The sequence below is a fragment of the Zasmidium cellare genome, assembly GCF_010093935.1.
Source record: "Zasmidium cellare ATCC 36951 unplaced genomic scaffold M409scaffold_30, whole genome shotgun sequence".
NCBI lineage: Eukaryota > Fungi > Ascomycota > Dothideomycetes > Mycosphaerellales > Mycosphaerellaceae > Zasmidium > Zasmidium cellare.
Window position 1 is genome coordinate 130,144 of NW_022986974.1, and position 15,613 is coordinate 145,756.

General features: G+C 51.8%; 7 protein-coding genes across 7 annotated transcripts; 3 read left to right on the plus strand and 4 right to left on the minus strand.

The window, feature by feature from the left end:
* Positions 1-351: 351 nt before the first annotated feature.
* Positions 352-1,958, minus strand: M409DRAFT_57367 (uncharacterized protein; the record flags this gene model as incomplete). The annotated part of the gene is made up of 3 exons (XM_033813612.1): positions 352-464; positions 523-1,667; positions 1,732-1,958. The coding sequence occupies 3 exons, from the start codon at positions 1,956-1,958 to the stop codon at positions 352-354; spliced, it is 1,485 nt and encodes a 494-aa protein (XP_033664351.1).
* A 583-nt stretch (positions 1,959-2,541) lies between these two features.
* Positions 2,542-4,112, plus strand: M409DRAFT_68409 (uncharacterized protein; the record flags this gene model as incomplete). The annotated part of the gene is made up of 4 exons (XM_033817829.1): positions 2,542-2,767; positions 2,828-3,357; positions 3,396-3,871; positions 3,911-4,112. The coding sequence occupies 4 exons, from the start codon at positions 2,542-2,544 to the stop codon at positions 4,110-4,112; spliced, it is 1,434 nt and encodes a 477-aa protein (XP_033664352.1).
* A 132-nt stretch (positions 4,113-4,244) lies between these two features.
* M409DRAFT_68410 (uncharacterized protein) lies at positions 4,245-6,580 on the minus strand (the record flags this gene model as incomplete). The annotated part of the gene is made up of 2 exons (XM_033817830.1): positions 4,245-6,477; positions 6,534-6,580. 2 exons carry the CDS (start codon positions 6,578-6,580, stop codon positions 4,245-4,247), a joined length of 2,280 nt encoding a protein of 759 aa, XP_033664353.1.
* A 279-nt stretch (positions 6,581-6,859) lies between these two features.
* M409DRAFT_37218 (uncharacterized protein) lies at positions 6,860-7,692 on the plus strand (the record flags this gene model as incomplete). The annotated part of the gene is made up of 2 exons (XM_033810693.1): positions 6,860-7,069; positions 7,138-7,692. 2 exons carry the CDS (start codon positions 6,860-6,862, stop codon positions 7,690-7,692), a joined length of 765 nt encoding a protein of 254 aa, XP_033664354.1.
* Positions 7,693-8,233: 541 nt separating this feature from the next.
* Positions 8,234-9,334, minus strand: M409DRAFT_26078 (carbohydrate-binding module family 42 protein; the record flags this gene model as incomplete). Its single annotated transcript, XM_033807945.1, has 3 exons — positions 8,234-8,931; positions 8,987-9,202; positions 9,262-9,334. The coding sequence occupies 3 exons, from the start codon at positions 9,332-9,334 to the stop codon at positions 8,234-8,236; spliced, it is 987 nt and encodes a 328-aa protein (XP_033664355.1).
* Positions 9,335-10,830: 1,496 nt separating this feature from the next.
* Positions 10,831-11,891, plus strand: M409DRAFT_68412 (uncharacterized protein; the record flags this gene model as incomplete). Its single annotated transcript, XM_033817831.1, has 3 exons — positions 10,831-11,180; positions 11,242-11,652; positions 11,711-11,891. The coding sequence occupies 3 exons, from the start codon at positions 10,831-10,833 to the stop codon at positions 11,889-11,891; spliced, it is 942 nt and encodes a 313-aa protein (XP_033664356.1).
* Positions 11,892-12,302: 411 nt separating this feature from the next.
* M409DRAFT_68413 (uncharacterized protein) lies at positions 12,303-15,601 on the minus strand (the record flags this gene model as incomplete). Its single annotated transcript, XM_033817832.1, has 4 exons — positions 12,303-12,408; positions 13,962-14,275; positions 14,427-14,920; positions 15,553-15,601. The coding sequence occupies 4 exons, from the start codon at positions 15,599-15,601 to the stop codon at positions 12,303-12,305; spliced, it is 963 nt and encodes a 320-aa protein (XP_033664357.1).
* Positions 15,602-15,613: the final 12 nt, after the last annotated feature.

Sequence of the window (15,613 nt, forward strand, 5' to 3'; positions counted from 1 at the left end):
TCAAATTGGATCGACAGAGAAGCATTGTCGGGAACGACTTATCTGGCAAGTTGGCAAGAAGTGTTCGTGATGCGTGCGGGAAACATTTGCTACCTGTAGGGAATTGGATACTGTTGCGAAGGAAACACTGCTCTATAACTGTCCTATGTCTGGTGCATGTAGTTGTGCTATGACCAAAAAGCCAAACGTCGTCGTATCTCACGACCCAGGCGGACCCTCTCAGCGTAAGCGCCGCCTCTGCCCTCCAGCACCGACTTGTTCTCCGTAGCCCTCCTCGCCAAGAACGGAAGGCATTCATCGAGCGTACCATAGCTCATAGACTGTATTCGCACCAAGCTACGTCAGTCATCTCTAGCCGTGCGCTGTGAAATGATTCTTGCAACGACTCACCTTCACAACGAGCGGCATGCCGTCGTCACTAGTTATTGTTCCAGTGATCTTGTTGGTCAGATCGTCTTTCATTCCTGGGACAGAAAATTTAGAATGCACAATGCCTCGATGATAACGCACATGAACACTTACCGTAGAGCTGAGCAAAGGCGACACTTCCAGCGGCTTCCTTGGAAAGTTTCAATCGTCCGTCAAGGTCTGTTCCTTGAATCAACCCCTTTTGTTTGAGTGCATCGATACCCTCGCCAATGCTTTGTGAATTGTGTGTAGCGAACACAGCACTGATGTTTGATGATCCAGTTGCCTCAATCTGCTCCGCCACAGCTGAGAGTGCCGTTTCCATACCACCATTGAAGCTCGCATCAGTCTCGGCTTTCGAGGGCCAAACCGGGTTCTCTAAACCAACCTTCTCGCTTCGACTTCTCTCGGTCGCAATGTATGCGCCTCTGACCTGTTTAAAGAGCAAGCGGTAGCCTTTCTCGTCTGCTCGCCGGATCTGTTGTTCAATGAGCTGAGGATGGCGACGGAGATATGCTTGGAAAGAGGTGATGATCGTAGCTGGACCATTCGTGGTCGAGTTGTAGGTCTGCATCAGCTCGTCTGTCAGTGCGTCGATGGCTGGTTGGTACCAAGATTGCTCTGCATCAATGACGATTCGCACTTTATTGTCTCGGGCTTTGCTGGAGATGGCTTCCATGGTGGCACGGAGAGTTAGGAGTTGCTCACGATCCGATTCAGTGACGCCTTGCCCGTTGATAGCGGCGTCCCAGTCGCCATCGTGTGGTAGACCGGGATATGGCACGTCTCTGTCCAGGCCTTTCTCTCTTCTGCCCTGCAAGATGGCATCTGAAGCGTGTTGAAGTGCAATTGGATGCGTGAGAAGGCCGGTAAGCTTGATTCTTCCCCAACAACGCGTACCAATATCGCTTGAGACAGATCCCGTGCTGTCAGTCTGGCATTGGCGAGCCATTTTGCCTTGAGCGTCAATAGACTCCAAGACGCAGCGTGTCTGCTCCAAGACCAGCTCAGGATCTTTGCTCGAGCCGTCCAGCTTGGCTTCAATGTTGTATCCGAGCAAAGTGCCCACTTCGTGCTCTCGCAGATCTCTCATTCTGGGAATGCATTGGTCAACGTCTTCGCCGCCCAGAAACTGATTGACAAATGTATATCGAATGAAGACATGAGCGATATACGAGACCAGCGGGATTTTTGAGACAACTCCATACATTGGCTCGCTAATGTCGACCCATGTTGGTGAGGAACAGAAGGCGAACGCACTACACATACAAAATTTAGTATTGAAGTAGCTTCAGGGGGCCTCGTAAGATGTAGTCAACTCACATCCAGCCAGAGACGAGTTTACTCATTGGCACGTTCGACACCCTCGCCAAGTCTCTCGGGTCCTGATCTTCTGTAGGGGAGTCATTCTGCCGAGTAATGAGCACTGCTGCCGTCACAAGTCCACCACCGACTGCGAATGCAGCAGCTCTCTGCCTGAGACTCGTGCTTGCCAGGATCCAGTTCTGGCGTGCGTCCAGGACTTTGTCTCGCTTGTGCTCGATGTCCATCTTGCTCGGGCTGTAGCACGCCGTAGACAAGGCGTAGAGGTGAAGACAAGACTTTGTCGCGCAACTGTTGGGGGGGCATCTCGAAAGAAGTGGCATAGCCGTCAGTGACGTGATGATGGAAAGCAATAGAATGCTGTGTTTCAGTATTTTCAACACGCACAGCGTTACGAGAGCAGCTGAATGTTGAATACGAGTCAGAGGTCACGGAAAGACCTTGCACCTGAGATTGATGCTGGATTGTGATATCAGCCCGCCCTGCAGAATGCTGCCACATCCGATCGGAGCAAGTGCACGCATAGCAGACGCTCGGAAGCCTGTGCAGTCAAACAGGGCCGAGAGCGAACCTATGGTATCATCCTCAACGGGCCGAGACAGGCCCCCAAGTTGCGGCTACCAGAATCGCTATCTCCATACACTTTCATTCTGAAGAATGAAAGGAAAGCCGCGAGGAGCATACAGGATCAAGATAAGTAGCCAGCCAAGGCTACGGGCAGTTGAAAAGTCATATGATAGCCCCCTGAGACGATGCATCTTCGAGTCACTTTCGAACCATTTTTCAACAACCCCTTTTTAGCTTGGCACAATGAAAACTCCCTTCGAAAAGCAGGATGCTTCACACGACAATGTCGAACGAGCCTCTGTCCATGGCGGCGAATCCGTAACGATATCTCGCCAGTTTCACCAACAAGATGTTTTCACCGCTCCTCGTCGAGGAGATGTCAACTTCCGTGGTGTCTCCTGGCCAGCAGCAACGGTGCTGGTCGCAAAGTTTCAGATTGGTCTAGGAGCGCTGAGTATTCCCAGCACATGTAAGCATATTGAGAGCAAAGAGATTATGTCAGAAGCGATCGGCTGACATCTATCGATAGTTCACGTTCTGGGGTTCTTTCCGGGCATCCTCAGCTTCGTGATCCTGGCCCTCATCACCACGGGTGCTGGATTTGTCTGTGGCAACGCCAGACAATACTACCCACGACTCCATAGCATCGCGGACGCTTCAGACCTCCTATTTGGCCCGATTACGAGGGAGGTTGTTGGCTGCGTGTACTACCTTTATCTCGCCCTAACTACAGGAGCGGGTTTGCTCACCACTTCAGTGGCTCTCAACGCTCTATCAGAGCACGGAACCTGCTCGGTTGTCTTCGTTGCGGTCATTTCTGTGGCTTGCTTCATCCTGGGTACCGGCTTTCGCACCCTGGAACGAGTCGCTTGGATCAGCTGGGCTGGCGTGACTTGCATCTTTGTCGCCCTGTGTGTGACAACAATCGCATGCCTGGCACAAAATCGACCTGCAGCAGCTTTACCGGCTCCGGCACCTCTCGACATGGACGTGTGGGCGTTTCCAGAGGACACGACATTCACCCAGGCAATGATAGCAGTCTCTAACCAGCTGTTTGCAGTCGGTGCTTCAGAGTCTTCTTCTCAGTGGCTGCGGAGATGAGAGAGCCTCAGAAATTTACCCGTGCTCTCGTCATAGGGCAGAGCTTTATTGTCTTGACCAACATTGCCGTTGGTAGCATCGTGTACGCAAAAGTTGGCCAATATCTTGCCAGCCCTGCTCTAGGATCAGCAGGACCATTGATCAAGAAGGTCTCATATGGGATCGCGCTCCCCGGCCTCTTGGTCACAGCCATCATCTACAGCCATATTGCCGGGAAGTACTGCCTTGTGCGGATCTTGCGAGGGACACGCCATTTGCAGTCTAACACAGTGACGCACTGGGCTGTTTGGATTGGAGCAATGCCGGTGACCGTTGTGTTCGGTTTCATCATCGTCAATCTGGTGCCTTTCTCCGGCGACTTCTTGAGCTTGGTTGGTGCTCTGGTCAACCCGATCTTCACCAACGTCGTGCCTGGATTCATGATCTTGTTCTTCATCGCCAAGCGACCTTCCAAAGTGGTTAATGGACAGGAGCCAAACCCATTGCCCAATATAGATATGCTGACCGAAAGGCACTGGGCCTTGCAAAGTCTTCAAAAGGCCAGACAAGACGGGCCGTGGCTTTTGCTCTGGCTGCTGGCCGTTTTCATGATCGCTACAGGAGTTTTCATCATGGTGGCTGGCACATATGCGACCGTTCTCTCGATCAAGCAATCGTACGATGACGGGTCCATTGGTGGAGTATTCTCGTGCGCAGACAACTCAAATACTTGAGGCTGTGAAAGCTCGTGAAAGAGGTTGCGAGTCTCAAGTGAAACGAGGGGTCGTGTACAGTATTCTCATACTCGCAAGTCAAAGCAGCATCTCATTCTGAAGTTTCAGTTGATCTCAACAGTCACGCACGACCTAGAGCCAGGTGTCCAATGCAGTGTCTGTTCCCGTGGTATTAAAACCGGTGAAGTACCCTGGGTCCAGCAGATTAGCCAGACTTTGTATGTTCAGCTGTTGGCCAAAGTCGGAGAAGTCGTCACCCATGCCATGATTGTTACCTTCCATGCCAACACCAACGCCGTCGTCGATGGAGCCGAACCCACTTGCTAAGACCCGAGCCGCAGATTCCGCGGCGAATTGGTCTGGCATCGGCATGGGTTCTTCATTGACTGGACCAGCACCACCGGACGCAGTAAGCGGCCCCGTCGTTTCTTCTTCAATGATGTTCTGCCTCGCTCTGAGGCTGACAGCTCCAGACGAGGCAGGAGTCAAGATCGAAGTGAGAGATTCAAGATAGGCCAAGTGGAGAGCCATAGTATCTTGGGGAGATTGCACGGCCTGCTCAAAGTGGCGTGCAATATCGAAAACAAGCTTTATGGCTGTTTGCTGGAAAGATTGTCCCAAGAGGCCTTTGCACGGAAGACATAACAAAAGGCACAGGAACAACGCAGCATGGGGTCCGAGCAAGACCACGGAGTCAGGGGCTCTGCGAAGGTCGTCAGTGGGAAAGCATAATAGCTGCCTTAAAGTGCCGAGAGCCCCTTCAATGCTGCCTCTTAGTCCGATGAAGTCGGTGGACAAGAGTTCAGACATCGAGGTTGTATCAAGGCTCAAACTGGTAGCCAGAGTCGATGCCGAGGTCGTTTCTTTTGTCAAGCCACTGTGCGATCCAGTTGAGGATTTTGCAACGGCCGCACCCAATGCTTGTCGGAGTATGGCAGAGGCAATGTTCAATCGCACGCTACTCTCCCACAAGCTGCGGAGCAGGTCGAAGTGTTTCGTACCTGGATCCATCAGGCCTGGCTCCAGCTCCACGTTGCCATCACGGCTTGATGGAGATGGCAGTTCACCAGGACTCTGTTCGAGGAAGGCGATACACTCGAGTTTCCATCGTGCTAGTTCACTCTCGAGCAGATCGCCCAAGCAAGAGAGCATTTGTGGTGAAGCCTTGCGGACAAGGACTAACAACCGAGCCTGTAGACGACGCAGTTCTGCATTGCAACAGGACATGAAGTCCAATGGAATGGCATGAGGCATCCTACTCCACGAGTGCCAGTCACCGACAAAGCTCACGCCGTCCTCATCGCCGCTTGTCAGGGAAGCACGGCGCACGAAGAAGAGATTCTGTTGTTTGTCTTGACGGTAGAGACCAAGCCAGGTACGTCGGCGACGGGCGAGATAGCTTTCGTCAGTGCCTTTCCCCTGGAGGTCGAGGTCTTGAAGAACACGGAAGGCGTAGCCGCAATGAAGGTAGGAAATGTCGTCTTCTGGCTCTTTCCAACATGCAAGCAGGTAGAACGCTTGCATCGTTTCAATTGCACGACTTCCTTCCGCCATGGCACGAATAGCGAGATTCCGGCTCAAGCTACAGAGGCGACTCTGGAGGAAGACGTCGGGAGTGTTTACTACATGATTATGGCGGACCTGAGCAAACTTGCTGGCGCAGAACAAGATTGTGGTGAAGAGCAGTGAACTCCGTTTACGTACACTGTCATGGCTGTCTGTTGACGGATCCAGGATATACTCCCATTTGGCATTCATGTCGAGGAGGAAGAATGCGTATAAAGCTTTCGAGATAGCCAGAGTGAGAATCCCTCCGGCAATGGGGTCTAAGATTGTATGGCCTAGAGTCATTGACGAGACGTAGCTAGGCATACAGACAGCTTGATCAGAAGACGGATCTTGTCGGGGAATCGAGGTCTCCAGAGGCCTTAGGATAGAAGACAGCTTTAGGGACGCCTCTCCGACTTGAGTGGTAGCGCTGACAGTTTGTGGCTGGCCTTGCTGGCGCTCATCGCCAGTTAGCGACGGTGTATCGCCCGAGGTCACGAAGTTGAAAGGAGAGCCTCTCTGGCCCTTGAGCGCCGTCAAGGCAGCGACGATTCGTGCGCGAACCTCGTCGCTGATAGGTGCTGACGCAAACCCTTCGAGTCGGTTGTCATGGGCAGTCTGGCGGCCCTGATGCTGATGCTGTCGTCGCACCCCAGCGGCAGAGGAGAAAGTCGATCGAGCGGGCCGAGAGCGATGCTTGGTGCGCGTAGGAGTTTGAAAAGCACACTCGATGCCTTGATCAATGCACCGGTCACAGCGCTCGGTATCCCGAGACTGTATGCATCGTACTTTAGCGGCCCGACGCTTGACACAGGCTCTGCAGACGCACGACATGTAAGTAACGCTTTAGGATCATTTGAATCGAGCACATACATTGGGGCACGATGTAGACCCGAAGGCTGAGCACTAGATGGAGCCATTTCATTACATGGAAGATGTGCAGCCGAAGGTGAGGTTGTAAGTGGGAGATATGGTGACATTGCGTCCTACCCCTCCTGTTCATCGGCCCGAGAAGGCTGCGAGATAACATTCGGAACTGGACACCGACGACATTTGGGCCCCTTCTCAGTTTCATACACAATACTAAAGTTGCCAAATTTCTTGCATTTGTATTTTGTCTTGCTCCTAAAATCAAGAGACCCTTTGATCTACAATTATATTAATTCGTCGACTCACGAAACCGGAAGCCAGACGACACTATGCCAGGCCGACTCGAAGGACAGGTCGCTCTGATCTCAGGACATTCGCAAGGGTTCGGGCGAGGGATCTTGGAGACGTTCGTGAGAGAAGGTGCAAAGGTGGTGGGTGTAGATTTGCAAGCGCAGCCTGGCCCCGTCTCAGGCTACGGCGAAGATCAGGCACACCAGATTCAAGGCAATGTTGCCGAAGCATCGACTTGGCAGAATGCTGTAAGTAATGCGACACTATCCTTCCACCAAATATAAGCGAGACTGACAGGACATCGATAAACTATTAGCTTGATACAACTGTCGCTTGTTTTGGACGGCCTCCTTCCATCATAGTCCATAACGCTGGTTGGTCTTATCCCAACAAGTCAGGCCTCGAAGTCACGGAGAGCGAGTTCAGCCGCCTTTTCGACATCAATGTAAAGAGCATATTTCTAGCCTCGAAGATACTCATTCCCGAAATGAAGAAGAACAGCCCCGGGTCCACGGTCGTTATATCCAGCGAGAATGCCCTTCGTCCTGGTGCAACTCAAACATGGTACAACGCCACCAAGGCTGGCGTCTCATCTGCAACTAAATCAATGGCTCTGGAATTTGCGCGCGATCAATTGCGCTTCAATACGATCTGCCCGACCTCAGGGAATACACCCCTGCTGAACAAGTTTGCTGGTATCGCTGATGGCCCAGTTCCGGCCGAGATCATTAGGGCCAAGTGCGACCCTATACCAATTGGTCGTCTTGTTGAGCCTTCTGATGTTGCTAACGTGGCTTTGTTCCTCGCTGAGCCCGCGAGTTCGATCATAAGCGGCATTGAAGTACTTGTAGATGGTGCTCGCTGCGTTTGAGACTCGCCAATGAACAGTTGGATGAAGTATGGAGGAGGCGTCAAGAGACCATGGGGAGCTTCAAATTAGCATGAAATATGAGCAGTAGTATCGTTCCATGCGACATTGGAAGTCGCTCGGCTGGAATACTGAAAGAACGACGAGATATAGAGTCCACAAGCAACGAATTTGCTTTGACCGCTAAAGACTGTTTTCACGTGTATCTTGCGGTCTAAGGAAAATGAGAATCTCTTCGCTGGGTCTAGATATTAATCGAGCAGCCTCTCTCCTTCGATGCCCCGGATCCCACAGATTCTCCCCATTGCATCCCGCTGAGTCGTGATCGCATCCAGAAACTATCTCTCGCGTTTTCGGACATGGCAAGGCTTCTATGGGTCTAATTGATGTATAACAATTACTCTCTGATATATCTACAAGCGAGTGACAGGACTGTTCTTAGAAGACATCGGAGGCAACGCGTACCGTAATCGTGAGCGATGATTGCAATTCGATGGCAGCCTTCCAATTGCTTCTTCCGAATCAATCATCGAAACTAACGCGCTCAAACAAAGCTTTCCCCAATCAACCAGCTAACATCGTTGTTGTAGCTGTTCGTCGTGTCCTCCGGATAGGGCCCTCCGTTCGCAGCGATCCAGCATTCGGCATCAAAGTGCCTGATGCTTCTCGTCGGGAAATTCCACGACCTGATCAAATTCCCCGTCATGTTCAAACCGGCCTCCGGGCAGAACGTAGCATCTTCGTGCATCTGCTTGGTGCCGTCGTCGGGATCGATACGGAGCCTGTACGTTGTTGTATTGTGGCGGATGTACGAGCCAGCGACATCTTTCGATTCGAACGCAACGCACATGCTGTTGCCCAGTCCGGTCTGAACGGTGAAGCTTGCTTGGCCTTTGAGAGTCGACGAGCTGTTGTTCGTGACCGGAATAGTGTTGACCAAGGGGCCACTGCCATCACCACCGCTAAAGTTTATTGCTTCCATTGCTCCATTGCTGACATTTCCCATATCGATGTTGTCCGACTCTGCATTGCCATAGTCAAAACAACAATGGGAGTTGTAGTGCGTCCCGTCGAATACCGCGTACATGCCTTCAGGCTGGTCGTCTTTGGCGACGATAGTGGTGTTGTCAATTCGGTAGCCTGAGTTTGGCTGAATGAATACACCGTATGCTTTCTGGCCATTGACTGTGATTGGAGCGCCCGCTGCAAGGACAAGATCGTCGAGGCCACCAGGATTTGGTCCTAGTCATCCAATGTCAGCAAGTGGGCGTACCAGCAAGACGATTCTCCGGCATACCTTTAGCAGCAGACCCAGGTGGTGCCTGTGTCAGATTGTTCCCGTTGCTAGTCTGATCATAGATGATCGAGATGACACAGGTAGTGTTTGCGCAAAACGAATCCTGGGCGGATGCATTGGCTATCCCACCCGCCTGCAGAGGATAGATCGGAAGAGTCTGGTTATCTGAACCTCGTTTGATTTGATAGAGTGGGTCGTTGTAGCTGTCAAAGAGAGCTCGTACAGGGCTGTGAGCAGCAGCAACACAAGGTGTGCCCCTGTTTCATAGATATCACAGGGGCCGGCAATGGCAAGAGGAAGGAAAACTACAATGCCAGCCTGGGCAAGGAGGTTCGAGTGGAAGAGCATCGTGAGAGTCGATTGCGATTTTGGCCTGTCAAGATTCTCTTCGCAACTCCAGTCTGGTTTATTATATTATATGACCGGAGCCTGAAGGTTTTGCTTTACGAGGAAATATTGGCAAACTGCTGTAGGTTCTCACGCATGCATCCCTCATCATGCAAGTACTCAAAGTGGATCCAGGATCTATCAGACAGGGCAGGACTGTTCAGTGGCTATTGCCTAGTCGAGAAACGTCAGTGCGTGGTCACACCTCGGTCGCTGATGTGTCGGTGGCCATCATGAGTCCTTTCCGCGATGGCGCTCGCGAACCGAGCGGCTTTCGTCCTTGTTTCATGCCGGCCCCGTGGAATGGGTACAGGCCTCCACATTCCTGTGCTAAGTGTAGCCAATACTGCCACTTTAACTGGCCAAATCAAGAGCATGATCATCCCAAGGAAGAGTGTTCCAACGCCATGCATGCATACGATGACCGAGCTGGCCGTTCCCTACCTTCGTATATAGACCGTTAAATAGATCTGAAGTCGACAGAGTTCTGACATCTTCCTCAGAGCTGCCACCTCGATTTCCAGATTTGTGCACTTAACACGACCGAGCACTGGCCGAAGCTGGAGCATGTTGCGCCGTGGTTCGGGTCCTGTGATCCTGTGACAAGATCAGCGCTCGTTCAACTCGCTTTACTTGCTCCGTTGAATGTCGAAGATGACTTTTGAAAAGTCAGCGGTGGAATTCAGTAAGCCTCCGAGAAAAGGTATACTAAAAGGAGGGCTTCTTCAATTCATCTCTCCTCCCGCATCCAATCTGCTCGTAAACTCGTTTAGACAATAATTGCATATCTTCAACACCTGTCATCCTTCTGAACACATGCTCAAAGTGTCGTCCGAAGTCGCCTTACACGACCTGCGTACTGATTACGACATCTCCAAGTCGGGTCTCCGTCGGGTCTCCTCGAGGCTCGCCATTTGAGTCTTTTGGTGTTGTGCCGCACACGCCGACTACGAGTAGTAGCTTGACGTTATCGAAGCTGCGCTTGAGGTCCCTAGAAGCATTCGCTGCCGAAATCGTACCAACATTATGGTGGATGATGGCGACTGGTTTGCCGCAAAACAATCCAAAGGTATAAACCCAACAGCCTCGCGAGGCTGATCATCGCTGCGCGAGGCATAGGCCAAACATTTCGTACGTCGAAAATGCTTCAGTTGTGGCATTTGTGCTGCCGTAGAGCATTACATAAGCTCCCCTAGATGTACTCTCGTACCCATAGCCGTGGCAAAGTAATGTTCGGCTAAGCAACACCATGGACCGTGGGCAAACGTAGCGACTTGCGATAGCCAAGCATCGTAGAGGACTTCCTGCATGTCCGCGACTTGCAGCTGCAACACATAAGTGTATACCTTGCCATTGAGACGTTTGCGTTCCTGCCTTGTCTTCTTCACCATCACAGTCTCGTCTATTTTGTTATCTCGCATACACCCCGTCTACCAACCCCAGATCCAAACTTGACAATGGCTCCATCGATCGTTGCCTCAAATGGTGCCTCCAATAATGAACATGTCCTCGTGACCGAGCCTTCGAAAAGCCATGCGAAGGATGTCTACAGCTCTGGCACCCTGAAGGGCGAAGACAACAACAATCAACGTCTCGGCGGGATGGGTCGAGCCAAGGATGGCCGCCAGCTCAAAGTCCGCTCGTATCCAAAGTTCGATTCTCTCGAGGAGGAGCGGCTGTACCGGAAGCAACATCTCGCCGCTGCGTACCGTGTGTTCGCCAACTGTGTCTACGATGAGGGTGTTGCAGGACATATCAGCGTGCGAGACCCGATCTTGACCGATCACTTCTGGTTGAATCCATTGAGGTTCGCGCACCCTCGGTCCACTATGGTATGCTTGATGAGCCCATGCTAAGATATCTCACAGCAAGCACTTCTCCGAGATCTGCGTCAGCGACTTGATCTTGGTCGACGAGGACGGTCAAGTCGTCGTCGGGGATGAGCCGATTAATGTGGCAGCCTTTGCTATCCATTCCGAAATTCACAAGGCACGTCCCGATGTCCACGCAGCGTGCCACGCACACTCCATATATGGGAAGGCTTTCTTGGTGTTTGGACGAAAGCTTGATATAATGACACAAGATAGCACGCGTTTTTGGAAGAGCCACTCGGTCTATCCGCAGTTTGGCGGCGTCGTCTTCGATCGGGAAGAAGGGAAGAGAATCGCGCAGCATCTTGGAGATGGCAAAGCCATTATCCTGCAGAACCATGGGCTTCTGACTGTCGGAGAGACGGTTGACGCTGCTGCGTTCTACTTCATCTCCATGGATAAGGCATGGTAAGTGGCGTTCTCTACAAGCCACATGCAGCGACTCACCGACTAACTCATTCTCAAGCCAGGTACAGCTCCTGGTCGAGGCCGCCGAGCAGCGCAGCGGGCACAAGAAGACGATCGTCTCGGACGAGGAGGCCGAATACTCGTACGCCCAAACCGGCTCGCAGGCAAAGGGCTGGCTGCACTTCCAGCCATACTACGACCAAATTCTTGCGAAAACCAAGAGAAGTTTTCTCAGGTAAGCCTTAGACAGATCAGACAGAAAGTCCCATCAGTCGAGGGTTTGCTCGTCACTCCATACTCCGAACGAAAAACGACGGCGCTCTGAATCATCCTTAATGCAGCCGGCGCTCGCTAGACTATGTGCTAAGTTGTTCGAGTGGTCAAAGGAAGTAACGGACAAGTAAAACAGCCATCCACGTGAGCAACATCAAATATCAATAAAGCGTCATGTATTTGTCAAGTGTGCATGTAGAAGATGTATCATCACGGCGACGGATAGATGCCTAAGGCAGTACACAGCGCTATGGGTCCGTGCCCGTGCGGCTAAGCATCAACTTCATCTTTCGAGCAGCCTGAATAGTCCTTCGTTATCAACTCTTCTCCCTACGCTCTTACTATTACTCTCTGCTGCGGTATGTCTCTCTCTGCACTCACTCCATTGGCTTATCGTCCCAGAAGCAAAGACACCTCACCTCAATGCTTTGTCGAGTTGGGCCATAGTCCTCCTTGGCTGCGAAAGCAGTGTGAGGCGTCCGCCTCGCCATGCCTGGCTCCGAGTCGTACTGCTTGATGAGCAAGGCCTCATTGGGAGTCATATTCGACGCGAAGTACCACTTATGCGACGAGTTGGACCTCACTTCCCAAGCTTCCGAGCGTGCTTTGGCAGCAAATGAATAGCCGCTTTTGGCATTTCTGAGCTTTTCGCTGAGGTTGGCGTACACGGCGGACAGATCATTCTCATCCACCGTGCGAGCGTCGCAGCACGCAAGGTTATCACGGGTCACCACGTTGTTCAGCGGACGCCAGAGGTTGATGATTGCCCATCGCTTCTGTTTAAGCTTGTCTGCATTAAGCTCGGGGTGGTCTTCCAATTTGCTGTCTCGGACCATTTCTGCGCCGAAGTACGACTGGTCGACGTGTACTATATTAATATTGAGTCAAAAAGAAATGCATAAGGAGAAAAACAGGCAGAATTTGCTCACCAGAGCGGTTGTAAGAAGGCTGTGTGACGGGTTCGTCGCCGTCGAGGTCCTTCTCGTCTTCAAGGACTTGTTCGTACTTTTGTCGACGGACAATATGGACCACGGGTAAGACTATACTTGCACCAGTGCTTGAGCAGCTCGTCAGCAAGAGATCGATCCTGGATGGGTCTTTTTTTCGACTTACGCCTTCTTCATGTGAGCGATCACGTCCTGGTAGTATTGTCCCTTGAACTCGGCATTTTCTTCAACATCTGTCACCGATGTCTCGAAGGGACCGACTTGAAAACCCTGCCTGTCCACAGAGAAGTCGGCCTCGCGACCCCGGATGTTCTCGATCGTGACCCTTTGATGGTCGTGCGGTCGCCGCTTATCCTTGACGGTGCCAGGACACCATGCTGGTGCTCCCTCGATGGTAGCCGACAGTTGCGGAGAGGGTTTGGGGCGGTAAGACTGCGGCTGGCATGTTGCTGTTGTCAGGCTGAGGACGATTGAAGTGGAGCTGATTACAGTCCTCAAAAGTCTCCAAATGTGTTTGTCTATCTACTCAGAGATCCGGAATCTAATAAGTCCAAAAGTGAGGATGAACATTAAACTTTCGAACGCCGGCGATGTGACCGATCTGCAGCGCTGACGCGCAATAACCGCGGATAGGGAACAGCTTCATCTCCACTTACACAATAGCCGGGGATGAGTACAGTCTTGAGAGGGGCAGCCATTCTTCATTTCGTATGGACCATGACCAGCCCGTACAGTGCAGTGTAGGCAGTGCTGTTCGTGGATCGTTCGCTCACATATGAGTCTCCTTTCGCCGCCAACCATCTCTACTCTTGCCGCGGCTATTTAGCTCTCTTCTATATCCTCCCCATCTCCCATAACGATCCCTATCGTGGCCGATGCAGCTGCAAGAGGCGTGCTCGAATCGATGGATCGCGCAGAGGATAAGACAAGTTTTCGCAGCGAACATCACGAATAATTAAACGCGTCGTCTTACATGCCTATTCTACATCCTCATCATCCCAGAACAAGAAAGATCTCACTTCGATACTCGTCCGAGCGACGCCCTCGTCTTTCTGGTCCTTCGGTGGAAAACTCGAGTGCACAGCGCACCTCGCACGGCCATCCTTCTTTGAATCGAATATCTTAAAGACCCATGCGTCCTCTGGCGTCATGCCAGAGGCGTAGTACCACTGCTGATTCGGATTGTGTGCCAGATTCGCCACTTCATATCGTGCAGTCTCGCCGTTGGATGAGTACTCAAACTTCTGCTTGTGCTTGATATTCCTCGAGACGTTGCCGTATTCGCCCGCCCCGGGTGGTGGGAGGTTCGCAACAACAGTTCGCAGATCGTTCTCGTCGAGGGATTCATAGTCGCAGAAAGCGAGCGGATCTCGTTGAACCGGGTTTATGATGGGCTGCCATACCTATTGAGGGTAGAAAAGTTAGCACATGCTTTGTCGAGCGGTAACTGCTCCTCGTAATGGAGACTGAACATCGTGCGGCCAGTCACGACATTTGTTGCCATAGACAGTTAGGCATCGATGAACAGCCATCCATCCTTCGTTCTAGACATACGTTCATAATTGCCCACCGTTTCTTTGTCCGGCGATCAGCTTCTTCTTCGCCGAGATTCAGGTAGAGGAATTGCTCGGCGCCACGATAGGACTGGTCGACATGTACGAATCGTGCCGGGTTGTTCTTGGTCACGAAGTCTTTGTCTTCCTTGTCTTTTGCGTCCGTCTGGGCTTCGTCGAAGCGATGTCTCCGGCACATGTGAGAGACAATCTGGACCTCGGATGCGCCAGTCATTTTCTTCATCAACCTCTGGCACTCGGGATAGTACACATCTTTGATCTGCTCCTCGTCCAGGAAGTCCTTGTCCATGGCAGTAGGGTGCTGAACGAGCTGGAAGCCATTCTTGTCGAGTAAGAACTTGTCCTGGACCTTCCTTAGATCCTTAATGTTCATGTCGTGTGGTACATGCTTTCTCTTCTCGAAGGCTGTGCCTGGATACGTCTGGATGATGCCTCCATCTTTGACTTCCAAGTAATAGTAGAGTGTCGTGTCCTCTGCTGGCAAGGTACTAAACGGTTAAGAGACTGCAGCGGCCGCCATGATTGTCTTATCGTCTCAGTCTTCCTGCGACTACGTTGGCGTCTCGAGAAGGTGACGTGGTCCAAGCTTAAGTAAGTGAATGACCAGAGCTCGTCAAGCCGATCCTTCGGAGTACTTGAATGCACCGGGAGGGGTAATAAGTTATAACCGTGGTAATCAGTATAACCGTGGCAATCAGATTTGCCACTTCCGATAGAGCGAAGCCAGCCAGATGTAATATGGCTTCAGCCTCCTCGCGCTTAAGCGACCCTCCGTGAGCACTAGGCGTGAACGACGACCACGTGGAAGAGACAAGGTGGTAGGAGGCGCTTCGAAATCAAGCTAGACTCGCTGAACACAGTGACATCTGCCGACATGGAGTTCGCGAAGGCGTTTAGGCCTAGTTTTCGATCATCCTGTCAATCCTTTGGCACCGCGCGGCAATAGGATTCACTTCAAGACTCGTCGGCTGAACCATTATAATCGATCTTACTAGCCTAGACCTCGATCCAGCTTCGTGGTTTGAAGCAGGGGTTGATTTTGGTCTTCGCCGCTTTGGCCTCGTCTGAGATTGCCGAGACGTTTTCTTCGTAGCCGCTTGGTTTACCGGCGGATATACGAGTGCCATGTGCAAGTGCTCTGTGCTGCATGGTCATGCGTGCCGATAA